Source organism: Grampus griseus (assembly GCF_964374135.1).
Source record: "Grampus griseus genome assembly, chromosome: 17".
Taxonomy (NCBI): domain Eukaryota; kingdom Metazoa; phylum Chordata; class Mammalia; order Artiodactyla; family Delphinidae; genus Grampus; species Grampus griseus.
In genome coordinates this window covers 10470900-10493133 of record NC_139011.1, presented here as the reverse complement: position 1 = coordinate 10493133, position 22234 = coordinate 10470900, and the positions used below count along the sequence as shown (strand labels likewise).

The 22234-nt window shown below is 42.9% G+C and overlaps 1 protein-coding gene across 1 annotated transcript in view; it reads right to left on the bottom strand.

Annotated features, from left to right (window-relative positions):
• The window catches only part of ASAP1 (ArfGAP with SH3 domain, ankyrin repeat and PH domain 1), a gene marked incomplete at its 5' end in the record, with an annotated part of 273288 nt that overhangs the window by 57802 nt on the left and 193252 nt on the right, over nt 1-22234 (bottom strand). Inside the window, 4 exons of the mRNA XM_082675313.1 lie at nt 12481-12550; nt 15447-15547; nt 20726-20812; nt 21998-22073. Coding sequence (XP_082531439.1) covers nt 12481-12550; nt 15447-15547; nt 20726-20812; nt 21998-22073 — 334 coding nt within the window. The remainder of the gene's footprint in view (nt 1-12480; nt 12551-15446; nt 15548-20725; nt 20813-21997; nt 22074-22234) is intronic.

Here is a 22234-nt window from a genome sequence, read left to right as displayed (position 1 = left end):
AAGCCTATTTGAAACACCTATTCACTTATTCATTGGAGAAGATACTGATGAAGCCTCTACCACATCTAAGCACATATGAAGAACAGGTGGTCTGTGCCACCCAGCAGCTACGGGAAACAGACACGACCACGGGCCTAGGACGTGCCTGGTGCCTGGCGGGGCCCAGAGCCTGAGCTGGATTTCCATAAGGCTCCAGAGGCAGCCTCATCCCTGAGTGAGGGCTTAGAGGAGGGGCAGGTGCAGGTACCTGGGGGAATGCAAGGGACAAGGCAGTAGGTGATGCGGAAGGAGAAGCAGGGAGGGCGCTGCATGTGGTGCTAAGGACTCTTGTCCCATCCCAGGAGATCTGCAGTGCGCTTGCATCCAGGGGGACAGCTGGTGGAGGAGGCCGAGAGAGTAAGACAGATGAGCAATGATGGGGGCTTGAATTAAAGCCAGGGTCATTGTACTGGGGGCCAGGGACTCAAGATACGGCAAGAAAGAGACTTTCAATAAATTATTCCCCAAGTAACCTCGACCTGGTATGCGGTTCTCCCAGGCTCTGCATCTGAACGATGAGTGAAGGGGCCCGCGGCCCCTGCAGGCTCCGCTGAGCAGCATCTTTCAAAAGCTACAAGTGCTCTACCCCAAATACAATTTTGATACCTTTCAAAAATGAAGATTGTTTTGGCTCTGTACCCTGAAACTCTGAGGCTTGTCCTCATACAGGTTTTACTTTTCACTAAAAGAATGCATATTCACTGAGGAAACACTCGGAGCTAGACACAGTGCAAAGAAAAAACTGAACGTTACTTGTTAATCCCACTTTCACACCCAGAGACAGTCATTGTTAATACCGGATTTTAACAAGATACGTGTGTGTGTGAAATGTCTGTTCTTAGAAAAAATGGGTTGGTTCAATTTGTATATACTGTTTTGCAAATTGCTTTCTCCAGTTAACATTATACAGAGAAGAGTTCATTTTTACACAAGCATGTGGCAAAGCCATTTGCAGGTTTTTGAAAATGTTTCCACTAGGGAAGCTCTGGACACGTTCCCTGCACAGAAGCGATGAAGGTATTAGCCCTGTGACATAATGCTCTGCCACCCAAACTAGAGGATGCCGTTCAGCTAGGAAAGTCATCAGAAATGTGTGCACAAACAGAATGAGTCGATTCTGACGCATGTTTCTGCATCTCCCGAAAGAAAAAAAAACACCACACGTTGCTCCTTAGACAGCTCGGCATGCACTGCGGTGAAGTGATTTTGCTGGAAGCGTGAAGTCGTTAGCGCAGGCATATTTCTGTGAGCAGAAAACAGCTGCTACTGGAATTAGTATCCAGAAATGAAGTTATTTCTCCCCACCATCTTGCTGAACTGCTCTGCTTCACAAACAAGAAGTGAACATCATTAATTACTTGGGAAATAAGCCTGACCCAGCCAGGCTGAGCCTGCTGTGTAGATAGAAGTAAAAATAAAATAATAAAGCTCTCTGCACTTCCTAGACTAACGCTTGTTAACACTGCTGTTCAGATTCTTACAGGCATTTCAATTTTTTCTTCAATAAATATTTATTTGGACACCTACCACGCCCTGGAGGGACACATACGTTTGGCACACAATGAACAACCACAATAACCCCCTGACAAGAAGTTAGGTACACAGTGAACACCCAGCACTGCAGAAAGACCTTATCTCCAAAACTTTAGTACATTAAAACTTTGGTTTCTGGAAAGCATTTTGGTTTCTTTGGGGCAAGACAGACGTTTCCGTTTACCGAGCAACTGAACTACTCGATACTGTATATAAATTTTATTATTTCACTCTTGCAATACCCCTATGGGCTAGGTACAGTGACTGTACCCATTTTACACAAGAGAAAACCAAGGGTCAGGAAGGCGAAAATAAACTGATCAATGTTTTACACAAAGTAAAAAGCAAAGCTTGGATTCGAACAAATTTCTTCCCAGAGCTCTCCACATTTATCACGCTGTTCCCCTGTCCAGACAGACCCTCGGGACATTTGCAGAGTCAGTGAAAACATCTTCTTTTTCCCTTTCTGGTTCTTCCTACCCTGGAATGGCCAGTTCCCTCCTTTCCCTTCCAGATCGCTTAATACGCCTGAGAAGTCTCACTTATTCTCCACCTGTTCCACATTCCAAAATTACTATCTTGTGGCCACAATTAGAGCTCCCCCATCCGTTTAGTGAGCCTTCAGACAGCTCAGGGGAGAAGGAACTGATCACCCAACTGAAGCAATTCATCCTAGAGTACGATGACTAGGAATTCCCTCAAACCTCGCAACCATTTAAACCATAGGACCGATTTCTAGTTGGCAGAACATGTGTGCACGTGCAAGAAAGATGTATTTACAAGTGGAGATTTTCTTGAAAATTTCTTATGGCAGTAATGAACTTGTCATGACTTCTGAGAGTATGTTCCACTCTAGAATCAACATTAAACAGTGCTGTAAACAGGAAAAAAAAAAAAGAGGTTATCAGGCCTCCTGATTAAGAAGTGGGACTGATGTTACCTCATCCGACCAATGTGCTAGTTATTCATCATTTAGTCATTTCCACAAACATTTACTGAGTGCCTACTATTTGCCAGTACGTTTGCTGGTACGTTTGGGCCAGCATAGAATTTTTTTGTGTGTGGTACGCGGGCCTCTCACTGTTGTGGCCTCTCCCGTTGCAGAGCACAAGGCTCTGGACGCGCAGGCTCAGCGGCCATGGCTCACGGGCCCAGCCGCTCCGCGGCATGTGGGATCCTCCCAGACCGGGGCACAAACCCGTGTCCCCTGCATCGGCAGGCGGACCCTCAAGCGCTGCGCCACCAGGGAAGCCCCAGTATAGAACGTTTAAATTCCCATTTCCTATTTAACTGTAGTAACCACTTTAATCCTTCAATTTCACCCTCCCTTCTTCATCTAAGAATCAAGTCCAGAGGTTCCAACAATCTCTGCTCAACATGAAGGCAGGAGAGATTTATTTGGCAGTTCCTCAAAGCCCAGGCAGCGTCAGCACCCTTGTGACACCCTTGTGATTCTGGAGTACTAGCCAAAGGGGGGTGCCGGGTGCAATTCTCGGTCTTTAAAGCCAGAACGAGACACTGTCATAAATACCCGGCTTTCATGGAGCCACACTGAGGCTCCTGCTTGGTTGTCTGGAGCAATACACTGTTCTGTTAACTTACAAAAGCAATTTACTACTCAAACTCTAAGGTACACGGTAGAATGGAGAGAAAAACATAATTCTGGAGGCAATCAGACCCGGGTTCGAGTCTAGGCCCAGTCATCCATCCTGAAGCTATGAGCTCTCCTGAGTCCCAATTCTTCTTGTCACAGAGAAGGGAGACAACGCCTTCTCCGCTGATAATGAACCCAGGCAATGTCTGGACAAGTGCTGGTGCTCCCCCTTCAGGTGGGAGGTGGTACGGGCTCTAGAATTCAACTTCTTTGGTTCAAATCTGGCGCAAGCACCTGCTGGTTGTGTGACTTTGACTTTTTCCCCTTAAAATGGAGGTAACGGCATCTACCTTGTGAGGCTGCTATGAAACTTAAGTGGGAAAACATGAAACTAGCATGGGGTGTGTGCTTAATGCATGGTAGTTACTATTTTTATAGCTATTATTTCCCAAATATCTCCTCTAATGGCGTCCACATAGCTGACACCTAAGATTCTATACTGTCATCAACATCCCTCTAGATTAAGGCGGTATTCCCTGTTAAAAATGCAACCACCTCTGGGAGAGTTACCCGTTAAAGTCACCCAGGTTCAGAGAGAACACCAGATCCTGTGTGACAGGAGGGTTACAGAGGGTGAACTGAGGCTGTGTGCCATGGGCAGGGTGGAGGAAGGGGAAGCAGAGCGCCCTGGCTTCTGTATGAAAAGAGCATGCAAGCGAAGTGAGGGGACTCCAGACAGACAGAGGGGAACCGGAAGAGGGGGCTAAAGGGCCCAGAAACGCTGGGGACTCGAAATGGAGAGGAGCTTAGAGAGGAGCTTAGACCTGCCCACTGCTCTGATTTTATTGCTTCATGTATTAAAAGGACCCTCAACTAGAATAAAAAGGGAGGTAGGGAGACTCAGACCTCAAACTGGCTGAGTTCTGAATGAGGTCCACGCCAGTTCACAAACCTTACAGAAGTCCTTGAAATTGGCTGCAGGTTTCCACCTTACTACCCGCCCCTCCTGTCTGTTTGTCCTTTTAAATTACACCACTGGCAAACAACGGGGGAGGGGCTCAGGGATTCCCCTTCTAGCTGAGCATCAGAATTACCTGGGAAGCAATCCTTGGGCTTCAGCACCCGACCAACTAAATCAGAACCTTTGGGAGTGAAGCCAGATGATTCTAATGTACAGTCAGGACTGCAAATCACATCTTGGGATTCAAACAGTGAAAAGGAGAAGCTCCTTCTCCAGGATTCAAATCGAGTAAAAATCGCTGCTGAATATATTGTTTAGAAGAATAAACAACCTGTAAAACATAACCGGTTAGATTTCTAAACTTATATTTTATGGAACTTGAGTTTGGGAAGCCCTCTAATAACCGTCAATGTCGTCAGGTCTGTTATCTGCAATATGGCAGACGCCTACAGAGATATTCCACAGGGACCGCCTGCGTTTTGGAAATAGTGCTGCTTATTTTTATGTCCCAATAACACTATCTGCGTGGAACAGCTGTGTTCCTTTTGCTGGTCACTGTGACTATTTAGAAGATTCAACACCAGTGCCTTAGGACCTGAGGCTGCATTTTGCACCTGATTTATGAAAGTCAACTCTGGTCTTCTGTTTAAAAAAAAAGTGGGGGAGGAGAGGGAGCTCCATGTCACCAGGGAAGTGGGGTGAGGAGCTGACTGATGAGGTGAAGGACAGAGGCACCACCTGAAGCCGACGGAAGGGGCATAAAATAGAGAATTATTATTCCAATGGAGGAGGGAGAAATTCAAATAGGAATTAAAAACACTGGTTCAGGATGCTCTACAGAAATTTTTTATGGTTCTTGCTTAATTGGAATTTTTGGTATACCAACTATAAAGTATTTTTTAAGTTCATCCTTGAATTCTCTCCCTTTTTTTTTTTTCGCATCTGGATAGCAATAGCTTTTTTTTTTTTTTTTTTTTGCGGTACGCGGGCCTCTCACTGTTGCGGCCTCTCCCGTTGCGGAGCACAGGCTCCGGATGTGCAGGCTCAGCGGCCATGGCTCACGGGCCCAGCCGCTCCGCAGCATGTGGGATCTTCCCGGACCGGGGCACAAACCCGCGTCCCCTGCATCGGCAGGCGGACTCTCAACCACTGTGCCACCAGGGAAGCCCAGATAGCAATAGCTTTTAAAGAGTGTTTAATTAAACCTCCAAATGTCTCTTAAAAGCGAGTAAGGAAAGTGATACCATTCTACCCATATTGGCTTCTCTTGGGTTCTCCGAACACGCTTTCTGTCCTCAGCACTTTGGACTGTCCTCTTCGCTCTGAGGGGACTGCTCCTCAGCAGGATCAATGCCATCTGCAGAGACGCCTTCCCTGCCCACACCAGTGGGGCTGCCCCTCTTATTTTCTATCCCAGCACCTGCTCACTTCTTTTACAGCACTTAGCCTTTGTTTACCCCAGGCTCCAAGAGGACAGGGGCCACTAATTCACCACTGCTTCCGTAGTACCTGGCCTCGTGCCTGCTTAGAAAGGAGTAAGACATCTTAATAAGCAAATTATACCCATTTTACATTGGAGAAAACTGAGGCTCCAAAGACTTAAGTAACTTATCCAAGGTCCTACAGCTTGTACAGGAGTTTAAGCCCAGGTCTAATTAGCTCCAAAGTTTGTTCTTTTACAATTCACAGTGCTGCTTCTAATCACTGGGGGTAAGGAAAATAGTCTCTTCTTGTAGTGACAATGGGAATAAAGACGTGCAATTGGGCAGAGTCCAGAGTAGCCTCAGAAAGCAATGGAGGCCAATCACAGAAATCAGGTTATTAAGCGCACTTCGAGGCAGGTTGTGAACGGGCTTTCAGCGCATCTGTTAAAGCCCTCGCAGCTGAATGTTATCTTCAGGGCTCTGGAGAGCACAGAGAATAGTCCTTGGAAAATGTCTGTGGGTCTAAAGAGCCCAAGGACAGGGAGAGAGACATCAGATTCTTGCTTTAGTGCAATGCCCTGGAGCTGTCAGGAGTGCTGTTCACCTCTAATAGGAAGAAATGAAATTCCTTTGAGAGGACAGGTGCCCCAAACCGGCTTCATTAAGTACCTCAAGGGGTAAGGAAATAGCAATACAAAGGAATTCCAATAAATCAAATTAAAATTGAGATGTTAACACATTAGGGAAGAAGACAATAGTAATAGCAATGATAACAGCTGACAATTATTTAGTGCTACTTCCGCCCCACATTGTGTTCTAATTCCTTATAATCAATGAACTGGTTTAATCCTTACACACACCTATGAATCCGGCAGTACTGTGAGGGACTCAGTGTCATCTGGACTCCAGTCATAGCAGTCTGGCCCCGTGGTGCTGGATGCTGTCACCCCACCTCGGCTCACCCAGGTGATGCGACTAATTATTAGGTCTACCAGACACTTAGTGGGGTCCAGGCTCTACAAAGCTTTAAATGCATCATCTCATTTAATTCTCACAACACTGAAAGACAGGTACTGTCAGTATCCCATTTAACAAGTGAGGAGTAAAATTAAGTACCTTAAAAGCCACACACAATAAGCAGCTGAAGAGGCATTGAATTCCAGGCTGACTCAGAGGGCTATGCTCTTGATCTCATCCTCCTAAAACGTGCAGCCCACCAAGAATCATCTAAAGAGGCTCCGCCTGGTCCGGTTCAGTTGGATTCTCAAACTTTTAGAGTAAAAATCAAACCTTAGTGGACTTCTGTGTGATACTGAAAGCATTTTTAGTGTTGAGAAAGGAGTGGCTATGAATTTAATGATTGCTACAGTGTTAATCATAAGAGCATCTGCAGGCATTTAAAGAATGTATGACTTTAAAAAATCAGTCTTCAGATTCAAAGATAAGTTCATGGACCCCCTGTAACATCTTCATGACCCCGACTCCTCTGCTCCCGACTCCTGGAAACCCTTAGAGCTGTCTTTACCCTGAGACCCTATGATTGACTCAACAACAAGGTAAGGAGTTTCATTCCAAAGAACTATTCTTCACAGACCTTTCAAAGACCTCACGACAAGCTGACATCGGAGGAAAGGCCTATCATGTAGTAGAAAGAGAACTGGCTTTGGGGTCTGAAAACTGGTTCAGCTGTTTACAGACTATGTGACCCTGGGCATGGGATTTAATCTCTCTGAGCCTTACTTTCTTCATCTACGAAATGCAACTTCATTCAGAAAGTATTCACTGAGCACTAACTACATGTCAGGCAGTGTGTTAGTCACTGGGAATTCAAAGGTGAGTAAGACATAATTTCCACCTCCTAAGATCTTCCAGACTAGTGAAAAATGAAGACCGTGAACCACGCCTGCAGGTGTAGGCAGAAGACTGAGTGCAGGGCACGCTCTCAATGCTCAATAAATGGCAGTCATCTTTCTTTTGCTAACCCATATTTGAACTGTATGTGACACTGGGGTTAATAAATTCAGGAAGGGTTTTTGAGAAGCAAAGTTTCTTATACTCTTGAAATTAATTTTTCAGGATTATTATAATAAAGTAATATTTCACCTATAATTCATATACTTTCTTTGATAATTTGTTTTATTATATACTATAATGCTTATAGTTAAAAAAAGTACAAGCAAATAATACAAGGGTACAGAAATTTGTTTGTAATAGTTTAGTGGTTTGATATAAACACTTTTATCCTTAAGCTTTGAGGCGGACTAAAATGTTTGCCATAGATTTGTTAGAATTAGCATTTTGAAATGCAAACATCATGTGCTGTGCTGAGCAGATAGTAGATACTATCAATACTACTGTTACAGCAGATTCAGAGATTCTCAACTGAATTTGATTCCCAAAGTGCTGGATTACTTTAAAGAGTAAATTAAAAAAAAAAATTATGTCTTTGAACAGGTACATGAAGCAATGAATTTGTAGGTGAAATCTTCTAGGGATGGGAGCAAATCTTGCAGGTGTACACAAAGTGGATTTCTTCCTAGAACAGTAAGTTGGGGAGATGAATGGCCCCTGGAGCAGGTCTCGCATATGTGGTTAAGCCAGCAGACTGCAGCTCATTAATCTAAATGCATACCCGACCCTTTCCTGGTCAACCTGACAAGAACAACCTGCAAAAGTGACTGGGGCCCTTCAAGAAGGAGGAATACCCCTGCGTTAAGGGGTCCCAAACAAAAGCCCTATATTTTCTGACAAAAAAGTTCGTTTATCCACTTTTCCAATGATCACTGAATTCCATATGTTTTCCCAGGAAACTGCTGGCCTTGACCTTCAACCTGATTCTAAGTGATCAGTGGTGTTTGCAAAGTCTGGAGAAGCCAGCTAGAGCTGGCTACAGAGATCTTTCTGTGGGAGCAGGTTATGTGATTACAAAGTGATATAACTGGCAGCAAAAAAGTGTGGCCTAAAGCCAGTGAAAAGTGGGGAACAGGTTAACATAGACCAGTGAGAGGCAGTCAGAAATTAGGTGGAGAATCCCATCTTCCTCTGGGCTGCTCCGGGGGCAGGAGAGGTAGACCCACAATTCCCAACGTTTATAGCAGGAGAGGCCAACTAACTGTCAATAGGTTTCAGTACCGCCAGCAACATCTGAGGAGGTAACACTAATAGCAACAACTGCTAGGAACTGTGGCCCACACACAGCATGGTATCTCATTTAATCCTTACTAGCCCCTTTAGGAGTTAAATATTTTTCTCAAGGTCACACGGTCAATGGCGAGGCTGGGATTCAGACTCAAATCTGACAGATGCCACAGTCCATTCTCTTAGCCACTAAACAATGCCGCTGATGTGATGTCTGCTGTTGATTAGAGCCTTAAGGAAGCACAGAAACAGCTGACTTGGCCACAATGACGTGTTTGGCAGGAAAGAAGAAGGGAGGGTGGAAGAGAACGTCTGTTTTTATTTTCAGCATACTACCCAAGGCCATGTAAACTACACGTGAGCAGTGCCACTGACTCGCTGGATCATCTTTGTGATCTCCCACAGCAGGTTCTTAAGAGAAGCAAATCGATGGAATAGGATAAGGCCATTAGTAACTTGTCAGAATGCTTACTGAGGACTGTTACGGCCAGACGAATCCAAGGCAAGAAGAACGTGAAGACAGGGCGCACACAGCGACTTTTTAACTAAAAGCTCTGGATCCACATAAAGTCAAATGGTTGGAAATGTTCACTTTAGCACACTTAACCTGAAGAATACTTCCCGGGAGTGGAGAAGTCCTAACATTCCCCTGGGGCTTCTCTGTTTTTTATGTCTGCTCTTGCACAAGATTTAGACCCAACTCAGAGGGTCACACTGCTTACACCTAACTCAGCTAGTAAGATCAGACACTATTAGACATGAGTTGGGCTCAGGAAAGTGACTTGAAGGCCAGGCACCATCACATTCAGGCAACTGAGGACCACATCTTCCATCTATACCTTACAGTGCAGCAGCTGGAATGTCTCTTGGGACTCCAGCGACTTGAAGAGCACTGTTCTGACTGCTGCAGGCCTAAGACCATCCTGGATGCCTTTGGGACTCGCCCCGAGGTAGGTTCACCTTGCAGTTGCCCAAGAGTATAGGATACCTGACCCAAGACAGGCCACACTGAGGTTCTGATCACAAAACTGCAGGGCTGCCTGTACTGTACTGTCCTTATAATAAATGAATCACCGCTCAGGGGTCACGTCCTGTTTCAGGCCATCAGAGAATCCCAGCTGGCTCATACAGGCACATGCCTCTCGCAAACACTGACTCTTAGGCACCCCCAGTTCAGGGTTGTGTCCTGGGACCCCAAGCTGGGGAGGAACTGGGGTTGCAGGTGAGGGGGAGTTAACATCCGGGTGTGTGGAGTCCCAGCCTGCACCAGATTCCCAGCCGTGCCATTTGTTAGCTGGGTAACCCTGGGAGGTGAACTTCTCTGAGCCCCGGCTCCCTCATCTGTAAGATGGAGATAACAACCTCACCTCTAACTCAGGGTTGTTGAGGATTAAATGTTAGCATGCATTAATCAAGGCGCTGGTGGATGCCTGGCACGTGGTAAGCATTCCAAAAACATCAGCCACCAGGACGATGATGATGAGATGGGATGATAGCAGTGCTTTTGAAAAGTCAAAGTTAGATGGTGGGAATCTGCACTGTCACACAGGGCTAGAACGGAGACGGTTTCATCATCTATGGAACAGGAGTTAACAGAAGCTAATAATAATGTAAGACGGGCTGTGGTAATGTGCTCAGAGCAAGGAGTGCCCAGCCCAGGGTGTACACTCAGGAAGTGTTATCTATTCCCTTAAGTGGTTCTGATCTTGGATCATGTGGTCAGAAACCTTTACGACACAGCCTCACAAGTATTTTAATCACCAAAATAATGAGTAGGGTCAGTCCCTCCTTAGCCAACAAACCATTAAGCCCTCACAGAGGCTTTAAGAGTGAAATCCTAGCATTTGCCAGTTGTGGGACTTGGGCAAGACACTTAAACCCTCTTAATAACAGATTTATCTGGTAGCTTGTGGCAACAATTACATACGGTAATCTGTATAAAGCATTTTCTATAACTGGGCTCATAGTAAGTACTTACTTAATATCAACTAATGTTATTACTGTCAGAAGTTCTTCATAGGACTCGTTTCCTAAGGTTAACTGTGTATGGAATTAAACATGAGCAGGTCAAAGTTATCTCATTTTCCACTTGTGTATCTTTGATGCCTAGTCCAGCACGTGGCTGAGTGGAAGCTTATTAAAACATTGCTGAATAAATGACTAACTGTTAGACAGCCTCAGTGATAATTACTAACTGATCTAAGTCTGCCAGCAGGATTTCTGGTATCAGATGGGTGGCTTGTCCCAACTGGCATGATAGTTAAAAATCTCAGCTGGGCTGTCTGAGGGAAGCTGAAGACCTCTGAGGAATCAGCCCAAGGTTTCTGCAGGAGGAAAAGGACAGAGATGACATAACTGCTCAAGTTGCATAAAGGCCAATAATTTTTAAGATGCAGGTATAAGCAACTACCTGGGTTTGGCCACAGGTGTGTACCGACCACATTGTGTCAAGGTCTGTTAAGGGGCTGAAGGGAGATGAACAGGACCTGATTAAGTGCCCTGGGGTGAGTGCCTGGAAGGGGCGTAAGGCCCAATGCTAGACAGACCCAAGCCTGAGTTTCCAACTCTGCCAGTTACCAGCCAAGTCATGGTGCTTCTCTGTGCCTTATTTTCTTCATCTGTGAAATGAAGATTCTAATACCACGTGGGCTGTGGGGAGGACTAAATGGAATAAACTTTATGAAGTATCTGGCGCGAAGAAGTGCTTAATAAGCGGCACTTTCTTTCCTCCTCCACAGAGGTAAATCTGAGCCAGTGTAATAAATGCTCATCCCTTGTTTCTACTATCCTGCTAGCAGTTAACTGCTTACAGAACTGAAGAGTATCACTCGGCACGGGATACTGCACTCTAACTACAAGCCTCTCCAAGCTGGGGTCGCTGGGTTAAACTGCAGGCACCTCTGTCAAGACTCTTGCTACACGTTGCTGTTTCCATTCCTACTTGTCACGTCTTCCACGATAATCTTTGCATCTTTAAGATTAAAAAAATTTTTTTTGCTATTTTTAAAAGGGCAAAATAGTAATTCCTTGTTTTACTGTGCATGTCTTTGACTACCACCAAGACTGAACCTTTTTGACAAGTACAGGGATTTTGTCGATACTGGAACTTTTAGTTGGAAATGGGTGATACGAAGCATAAAAATAAAAATTCTGATAGACTGTAAGTATAACTACATAATATATAGGTATACAACAATCTGAAGGGAAACAGAATGTAAATGTTAGTAACCTGGCTTTATTATTTTCCACTTTCTATTAGACTGCCTTTATTCCTAAAATAAGGGGAGTCATAATTGAGGAAATTCCAGTATTCCGCTGTTTTATTTATATATGTTTTAATCCTTTAGCACACTGAGGGGCTTTTTGAGTAATTTAAATAAATAGTAACAATAAAAAAAAAGATTGAACAGTGTAACACGTATTGTTTCATTCCCTACACTACTTTTTCATGTATAGAACACAACACCCTCTGCCATCTTTATAATTCAGAAAACTTTAGGTTTTTCAGAACAACCAGTAATACTTTCTCAAAGATGAGATTATAAAATAAAAGAATACCTGATTCAGTTTGAGGGAGCAGAAGACAAAAAGTTGTGGCGGAGCAAGAGATGAAGCAGGAAGAAAGGACCAATTTCTTTTGTAAAGGAATATCCTAACCCCCCTGACCTAATCCATACATTAAAGGCACCTGGGGAAATTTTCACGGCTGGTTACAGCACGTGTTTGCTTTCCAGTCCACGTGGCCAGAAGGCATCACAGACACAGCTTGGTAAATTACCAGACACACTTACTGTGGCGTGGGAGATGGTCAGAATCCCGTTCTTGACGGAGCACTTCCTTCTCTGCCACACTTTCCGGATCCTAAGGAGGGAGTCAAACACAAGCTGATATAGTACCTGGTTCACGTAACTATCATAACATAGTTATTTTGCATAACAGTCATTACCAAAAAACCCCAACCCCAAACCAAAAACCACACAAACCAGAAAATTTTGGTTGCCTTTTATTATCCCAGGTGGAGGGTAATTCAGACTAGTGGGCAGGCACAAGGATGCTCATTATAGCATCATTTTCGATAGTGAAAATGGGAAACAACAGAAACAACAGAAATCTAATAGGAGGAATGAATAAGTGATTATAGTTACATTCATACTACAGAGTATTATTATGTAGGAGTTTAAAAGAAGAAAACAACTACATATGTGCAGACCTACATAAACAGATTCTAAAGCACACTGTTGATTGAAAAAGCAAGCTGCTTTAAGATAATTCTGGTATCATCTAATTATGTTAAAATTTCAGGCCTATAAAACAGCACTCTAAGTCTTCTACAGGCATATACATATATGTATAAACATATTTCCTTCGTTATCACCTGTCTCCCTGTTGAGAATGTAAGCTCTATAATGATAAGGACTTTCAATGTTACAGTCTCAATGTTATCGTCCCAGTGTCTACAACAGGGCCTGGCATGTAGGACTCCCAGAAGACATCTGTTGAATGCATGGGAAGAATGATGAGCAAAACTGACAGTGATCCCAGAAATGTGTAGGAGAAATAGTTGCAATTTTAACAAACAAATTAAAACAAAATGAAAATCGACATGTCTTAGATAAAGCCAAGCAGCACACACCCACAATCAGAAAACAAGAAACTTTCTTTTAAAGGATGATAATTAGTAAAGCAAATAATCAAGATTCTACTTACTTACTGTGAAACAGAATCATTTGTTCAAGCAACAGAAAGACGGCAAGTGTGGAAGGACCAGGGGAGAAAATGGCCCAAATGAGGCTGGAGAGAGAGGTGGGGAATGGCTTTGGGAACAGCCCAACGTGCTGTGTGGAGATGAACCGGAGAAGCGACGAGTGAGTGACAGAGAGACCAGTTAGGAGGCCACCAAAATAGTCCAGGAGAGGTGACCGTGCTCATCTGAGAGCAGGGCAGCAGAGGCAGCAAGTCATGTATAACTTCTCGTTATTGGATTGGCCAAAAGGTTCGTTCGGTTTTTCCCATAAGATGGTTCTAGTAGCATAGGATGGCTCTAGTAGCATAAGATGGCTCTAGTAGCAGAAGATGGCTCTAGTAGCACTTAGTTGTCTTTAACTTCATTGGAAACAGTTTTGTTAGACTGCATGTGACAGCTGTCATATCAGCATGCATTTAAAAAAAGACTTATCAAAAGTGGTGAATTTTTGTGTGGCCATTTTAATATTGAAGATGGAAGAAACAAAGCAACATTTTCGGCATATTATGCTTTGTTATTTCAAGAAAGGTAAAAATGCAACTGAAACGCAAAAGAAGATCTGTGCAGTGTGTGCAGAAGGTGCTGCGACTGATCGAACGTGTCAAAAGTGGTTTGTGAAGTTTCATGCTGCAGATTTCTCGCTGGACGATGCTCCACTGTCGGGTAGAACAGTTGAAGTTGACAGTGATCAAATCGAGAGATGAATCGAGAACAATCAACATTATACCATATGGGAGACAGCCGACATACTCAAAATATCCGTATCAAGGCTTGAAAATCATTTGCACCAGCCTGGTTACGTGAATCATTTTGATGCTTGGGGTTCCACATAAGATAAGTGAAAAAAACCTTCTTAACCGTATTTCTACATGTGATTCTCTACTTAAATGCAATGAAAACATTCCGTTTTTGAAATAAATTGTGATGGACAATGAAAAGTGGATACTGTACAATCGTGTGGAATGGAAGAAATCATGGGGCAAGCAAAATAAACCGCCAACAACCACACCAAAGGCCAGTCTTCATCCAAAGAAGGTTATGTTGTGTATATGGTGGGACTGAAAGGGAGTCCTCTATTACGAGCTTCTTCCGGAAAACCAAACGATTAATTCCAACAACTACTGTTCCCAATCAGACCGACTGAAAGCAGCACTTGATGAAAAGTGTTTGGAATTAGTCAACAGAAAACGCATAACCTTCCACCAGGATAACGCAAGACTGCATGTTTCTTTGATGACCAGGCAACAACTGTTACAGCTTGGCTGGGAAGTTCTGATTCATCCTCTGTATTCACCAGACATTGCACCTTCAGATTTCAATTTATTTAGGTCTTTACAAAATTCTCTTAATGGAAAAAACTTCAATCCCTGGAAGACTGTAAAAGGCATCTGGAACAGCTCTTTGCTCAAAAAGATACAAAGTTTCGGGAAGATGGAATTATAAAGTTGCCTGAAAAATGGCAGAAGGTAGTGGAACAAAAGGGTGAATACGTTGTTTAATAAAGTTCTTGGTGAAAATGAAAAACGTGTCTTTTATTTTTACTTACAAACCAAAGGCACTTTTTGGCCCACCCAATAGAAACGGAAGAGCTTGTCGTCAGGCTGGCTGTGATGCAAGAGGAAAGAGCGGAGTCAAGGTTGACTCTCAAGGTTGGGGTCTGCGCGGCCAGGGGGGCATCTGGCAGAGAAAACCACAGTGGAAAAACCAGAGAGGTGGGCGAGCATGCAGTCGGCGAGCCGTGTGCTCAAGTCCGACTCAGTGCCTGCGTTCCTCAAATTGCACGTCGCAAGTCGCAGGTGCCACTCAGGGACCACAGAACAACTACTGCTGCTTCTGAAGACAGCAGGTTACATCTCAGCCTTACTGAGGAAAGCAGTGTGCTAAAGGTCTGAAGCTGGTGCACTGGAAACCTTGTAAGTACGTTTCCCTGAGAGGCTGGGACAGGTTCCTAGGTTCCTAACACCTGTAAGTATGCTAAGCGCACACAGGACCCCAGGCCGGCGGTATACGTACCCATCGCTTTTCTTCAGTAGGTACCCCTTCTTCTCACTGCCATACTCCTTGTTGCCCTGGAGCTGATGCATGCTGTATCCTCCTTGCCGGCTCTGGGAATCCTAGAAAGGAGAAACCACAGATCAGACAAATGCCGGAGACAGTTCTCAAACCCTTGACTCTATTCTGCCATGGAGCCTTTGCCTGTTGGTCTGGAGCTAAGAGAACTGTGAACTTCTGAGAGCTGTCGGGTCCTTGTCCTTATTCTAGAGGCGGAAACTGGGCAGGCAAGCAACTGCCAGCGTCACAAGCAAGTTCGAGGCCGAGCTGAGGCCTGGGGTGGAGATCTCCTACTTCTAGTTCAGAAGCCAGCTCGAATTCAAACGAACAGTGCAGCGACAGACTGGTCTATGACTCAAACCAGTCTACACTGGCAGCAGAGGTGAGCACAGGAAGGGCTGGAGGAACCGAAGCGGGCCACAAGACAAGCTCATGCATCCCGAGAGATCTTCTTTCAGGTACTCCTCCTCTGCCTCACATGTTCTGCTTAAATACCCCCAAAGGAAAGTACACCTCCTCTGTGAGGAACTAAGAATTGCTATAAAATTCTTGTTTTGTAACTTACTAGTGCTCTGCAAAAATATACCTATAACCATGCTTTTAATTTAAAAAGATGACTTTAAGGCAGGGAAAAGTGTATGGCGTGGTGACAGGGTGACAAAGGCTGACAGAACAACACGGACACAAACAAGCTTGATTTAACATCCACTGAGGCTCCCCCTTGTTTCTAAAGACTGCATGACCAGACGCAGCCATTACACTGTGGAAATGCAAGAAACAAACTAACAATGCCGAACTGTAGAACGAGAACACGGGGCTTTAGACACAGAGGTACGACAATACATTCTCACAGAAAGCATTGACTTACTCTCCTAGACTTCGATCAGGAAGGGCAAAAGCAAGAGAAAAAAAGGCAGAACAGTTGAAAATAGTTAATTTCATTGACAGTCTTATTGTCTATAATTTAAGCACTTTTTGTAACACACAGAGAAAACATCATTGTAAAGATAATTAATATCAGATTTCTCTCTCACGCACGCCCTTTAGAGTCATGATAAACTTTGGGTGATGGGACAATAAAATATCTTTATCAAGTTTCATTTCAGGTCATTTGAGAACAGAAAAAAAAGCCGAATGGAAGAACGTGAGGCACACATTTCACCAGGACTGAAGGGCTGACAAACCTCCAAGTGTGTGTGTGTAAAGGGAATCAACACCTCGGTGAAACCCAGGTCATTACGTAGAAAATCTAAGAAGAGCAACAAATTGTAAGAAGATCCTTTCTTTTCCAAGTGAAGAGAATTTAATAAAAATATCCAGTTCACAAGCTGCAGCTCGATGGTGAAGAGACAGAAAGCGGAGGCAGCCATTATTTACTGACGGCTTGTGCACGGCCCGCCTTCCAGGCCAGGATGGCCTCTTTCTGGCATTCAGGATCCTCTGGACCAAACAGCATGTGCTCGGTGAATGCATATTAATGTTAATAATAGCTGCAGGAAAATCTGCAGGACAGCGCACCTCTGTAGGGCTAGTCTACACGTGATGAGTTCACCGTTCAAAAGCACGCCCCGAACACTCCCTGAAAACCAGGCGGGGTGAACATGCTGAGGACACTGGGACACAGCCCATCTCAGAGACGGAAGCTCCCCCTCGGAACCCACACCGTCCTGCTCTCGCGTGTAGGTGCAGCTGAGAGCTAAGCGCACGCTGTACCAGGCAAGTTGACTCAAACGAAAGAGGTTACAAACTCTATTCATTTTCTTAATCTGAGTAATTTCTTTGCCTTTAACTGGCCAGATTCCCTCCAGCTGAAACATCTCATTGGACAAGTTTAATCACCTGGGGAGAAGTGGGGTGTAGGAATCTTGAAAAATTCCCCTCCGTGTTTACTTTTAACCAGGGTCCACAGCCTTGAACTCAGAGTAATTTGGCCCACTCTGCCCTCCCTGACAGGTACTTTCTGGATGGAACTATGACCAAGGACCTGTACCACACACCAAGTAGGCAGAGATAGCCTGCCTCTACCAGTGCCTCTAGTGACAGCCCTCAATACAATAGTAGTGACACATGGGATTTTTTCAAGGAGGCAGCAATGTGGCCATAATACTAATAAAGAACAATCAGGATAGAAAACTAGATCAGGTGGTAGAGGCCTGAGCCATGGGACAAAATAAGAGGCCAGGATAAATGAAATCCACAGAGCTCCTGCTTTAACCCAATGAAATCACATGAAAATCACTTAACTATCAACCTGGAGTTAGGGATCTTTGCCATAGCTATACCTCTCCAGAACATTAAAGGCAAAATCTAAAATCTCCTTGATATCAATTCTCATTAAGTTAATTCTCTTCCTTGGAACGCTTTTCTTTGAACTAAACTTCCCTTTATCTGCCCACATAATTCCTATCTGTCTGAACGCTTTAAAACTATGCACCTCTCATCTTAACTGGTTTGCTAACCTTTAAAATAACAGCCTAAATTTTGGGGTTTTTTAAAAATAATTTTTACTGGAATATAGTCAATTTACAATGTTGAAAGCCTAAGTTAAAAAAATAAAAGTATTTACCTTTTTAAAAAAATAAGGATTCAGATGCTGACAGCTTATGAAAACTATTATAGTCTGTAAACTTACTACTAAGACATTCCTTACATATATTTACGACTAGCCTAAATTAACTTTCAATTCTGAATAACAAACAGATTGAGTAGACCTTGCTTTATATCATACAAATGTGGTTTTAAAGGTGGATAAAGTGGCTGATGCCTAGGCTTTGACCTCAGAAGCCGATTCCACTAAACCAAGCAGGAAGAAGCAGTGATTCAGAGGTAGCGTCAACAATCCTAAATTAACTAGTAATGAGTTTTATGGCCTAAGAAAGTCACACAAATGATTGTCTCTGTCCTTGGAGAAATGAGGGCTTAGCAGGGCACTCCAGATAAAGGAAAAGAGGATTCTCTTTTTTGAGAAAATAAACCTTGGAGAATTGGTAACACTTAATAAATAAACAAAATAAAACACAACTGAAGGAATGAAATAGGTTCTGAATCCTTTGAAAGCACAATAGAAATCAATGTGTACTGAGGAAAGAGAAATGCAAACGCGAAACTCACTTCAGGTAAACAATTGAAAACTCAAATAGTGAACTTAAAATAAAACCTTGGCAAAAATCCATGATGTGAGTCAAGATGTAAACTATAGAATGAAACTACAGTATTATTTTTTAGTTCAATTTCCCATTCTCTATTAGCAGTACAAATTACTTTACTTTCTTATTAGACAACCTTATTAACATATAAAACGCATTATTAAGGAGTAAAACCTCAAATCTTTTAAAACTGCAAGCAATTAGCACCCTCATTGACTTAATGGGTTATAAATGTTTCTGGCATCCAAATTAAAACTAAACCTCTATTTATAGAAGCTTCAAATTTCTAAGGTAAGGTATGAATGGAGTGGGCAAAAAATTCCTTCTGTTTCATCTTACTAAACATTTATTGAGTAGTTCTGGGGTGCCAGGCAATGTACTGGATACTGTGAAAGGAGAGGTGAGTAAAACACAGATAGTTTGCAGACTATGATGAGCTACTGAGACTCAAATAAAAAGATGAAGTTTTGGGAATGACTTATGGATAGCACCATTAAAAATAAAATATTTTCAACCCTAAAAGCAGTTTCTACTAAAAATCCAAAGATCCTACTTAGAGCTCAAATTCTTTTTTTTTAAATTTACTACTTTTAATATAATTTAATTGTGCTTATATAATTTTTTTTTTACATCTTTACTGGAGTATAATTGCTTTACAATGGTGTGTTAGTTTCTGCTGTATGTGGGTACACAGCCCACATACCTCCCTGCCCGCTGATGCCTACTATACACCTCCCTGCCCACAGGTCAGCAGGCACTCAGTGTCACAGGACTACAGACCCCTCTCGCTGTACGAAGACCCAACGTGTACATAAAACTGGTTCTGGGGGGCAGGAGGGTAGAGGGCTATAATCGCTCAGTCTAGAGAACCCTCAAGATTGCTTTAACATTAGTGTTGCTGGAGCAGGGCTTCCCATGTTTGAGGGGGTTTGCTTTGTTTTTGTCTTGGACTCATGAACCCCTTTTGGAAATTTTAGGGATTTACAGATAGTTTGCAATTGTGAGATAATATGATGAGGAACTGACATATGAAAAATGCTGTATTTTGTGTGATTATGATTAAATATTGCATTTAAATACTGCACTTAAATTGAATCCATAATAAATTCGTAACATAAACAGGCAAATGTTTACCTTCTCCCATGCAACAAATGGTGCTCACTATTTAATGTACCCTTCATATGAAGTCCATTCCCTTTAGTGTGTATCCAAGGTTCTCCACAATCCGGTCTGGGTTTTCACCTCAGAAGCGGCATCTCTCACTCCTCCACCCACCCTGCCCCAAGCTGCTGTGCCCTGCTGAATGTGCCGTGCAGCTTCTCACTCCTGGGACTCTTTGTTTCCTCTCTTTCTCAGCACACCTCCTCCCAATCTCTGTCTTACAGCATCAGTACCGCTTTAGGTCCGGCCACTTGTTCACATGGCTGACTCTCTCTATTACCTACTAGACAATGAGATCCTTGACAGAAGGGACTCAAGCTTAATGCCTAGAAGAGTTGCCAGCACACAGTAAGTATTCATTAGATGTTTGACCAAACAAATGAACAGGTGAGATTAATAATTAAGCATTTGTATTGCATTAATCTAACACCTACCATGCACCGTATAACTCCATTTCAGCATCCAAAGACTATCTCAACCTTAATATTCCTAACTGTGGGGCAAAACCTCTATAGGAATCTGTATCAAAATATTTCTCTATTTCTCTGGCAAAATGAGACAGCCCCTTTTGGCTGTCTGGAAAAACAGGGATGATCTAAGAGGAACTGAGGTATGTACATCAACACCTGGGAGGGTGTTCTTCTGAAGCACACACCTTAAAGGCAGGATGGAAAACCTGGTCATGGAGCTGGGGGTGAGGGTTATCTTTTTTTATAAGGAGGGAACAGGAGCCCAAAGACCGTTCCTACTGTGTTTCATACGATAGGTACGCACTGTGTCTTATGTCTCATCTGCGCCTCCCTTCCCTCCCCCCCCCCCGCCCCCAGCAGGAAGTCCTCACTATGCTTGTTCTGCAGATCAGGAAACACAAAGGCTATCACAAGCGGCCCTGCTTACACGGTTAGCCCTGCTGGAAACACACAGATCACCTACTTCTTTCTGATCAAGTTGAAGGGAGGATTTTATTAAGTCTCGGAGTGCAGTCAGCTGTTTCTTTTCTTCATCCTGGGTCTGTTTTATCTATGAGAGAAAAACAGTTCTTCTATCACTTATCTCTCATACATTTATGAGCAGAGTTTAATTCATCCAAATGTATACTACTCATCAAACAATTCAATTATATAGTCGATTTCCTTATTAAAGTACTTCACACGGTCTCATTTTTGATATGAGAGGCACAATTTTCTCATCTTCTTAAAGTACCAGTGAGTTTTGAAATTAGTAAATAATGCAACATGCTTCCTTAATAAATAATACACCTAGGCTAGACAATGAGCTCTGAAGGACTGTTTTAAACAAAGGTTAAGAAATAACATTGAGTTATTTGCTTCTGGTATTTCAAAGGGTGGCAGTGGAAATATCAATACCACGACGTGACTGAATGGGCCAGCAGACAATCCTGAGAATGACCAGAATCCCAAGAGCTAATGCATACATGAAAGCTTACATGAAGGGAAGGGATTGGTGCTGCTTTTCTTATTAATCACTTGGAACTTAACTGCAACCTGAACCATGTTAACTTTTCAAAGAAAAATCAGAAAAGTTCTATTAGAATATAAGGTATCATGTGTAACTCTAAAACCTTATTTGAACACATGTATCAATAGTTACACTCCTAAAATATATACTTTTAATATTATTCACTGCCAAGCGGTTCACGAAGAACAAACTTGAGATTTCTCAGATGCAATTAGTTTTTTTCTCAAAAAAGTTTTCCTCTTGATTTTCCTATTCTAAAAGCAAAACCTAGATAGTAGGGGAAAAAAGGAGAGGAAATATAAAACCAACAAGCAAGCAAAAAAAAAAAAAAATTCATAAACCTGCTTACTCAGAGACAGTCACTTAATTTTTTTCCTTCCAGGATAAAAATTTCCTGACCAAAGGGCACTCATAATGTGCTGCTACTGAACCCAGCACGGAGAGCCATTCAGAATCAATGGCTATCCATCTACTCCCTGCCCTGCTCCACCTAGGTCCCAGAAACTACTCTGGAATATCTGACAAGTGATGATGTCTCTGAGTTAAACCAGAAAAACAAAACAAAACAAACCACAAAAACAACATTTACTGGCCCTAGATTTATGCTGACACATCACTTCACCTTGTCTTCTTTTTTCTTTAACGCTCTTCTAATACAGATTTCAGATTTACTGATATTTATCTATAAAAGCAAGTTAAAGTGCAGGTATTTTGTAAAGAACTTACATTATATAAATCAGCAGCCAGTTTTTCAATGTACTGTTTCAATTTATCAGCTGTCTTCAAGCCATCTTGAAAGAAACTACAATGGAAAACATCAGAGATTTATCAGCAGTATGAAAAGAGAAATGAATCATAATTACCTGAAAAATCTGAAAATTTTCATAGATACGTATTTACTCTCTACCCAGATATCTATACGAAACACTTATAAAACTAATTTCAGTATTTTATAAAGATGGA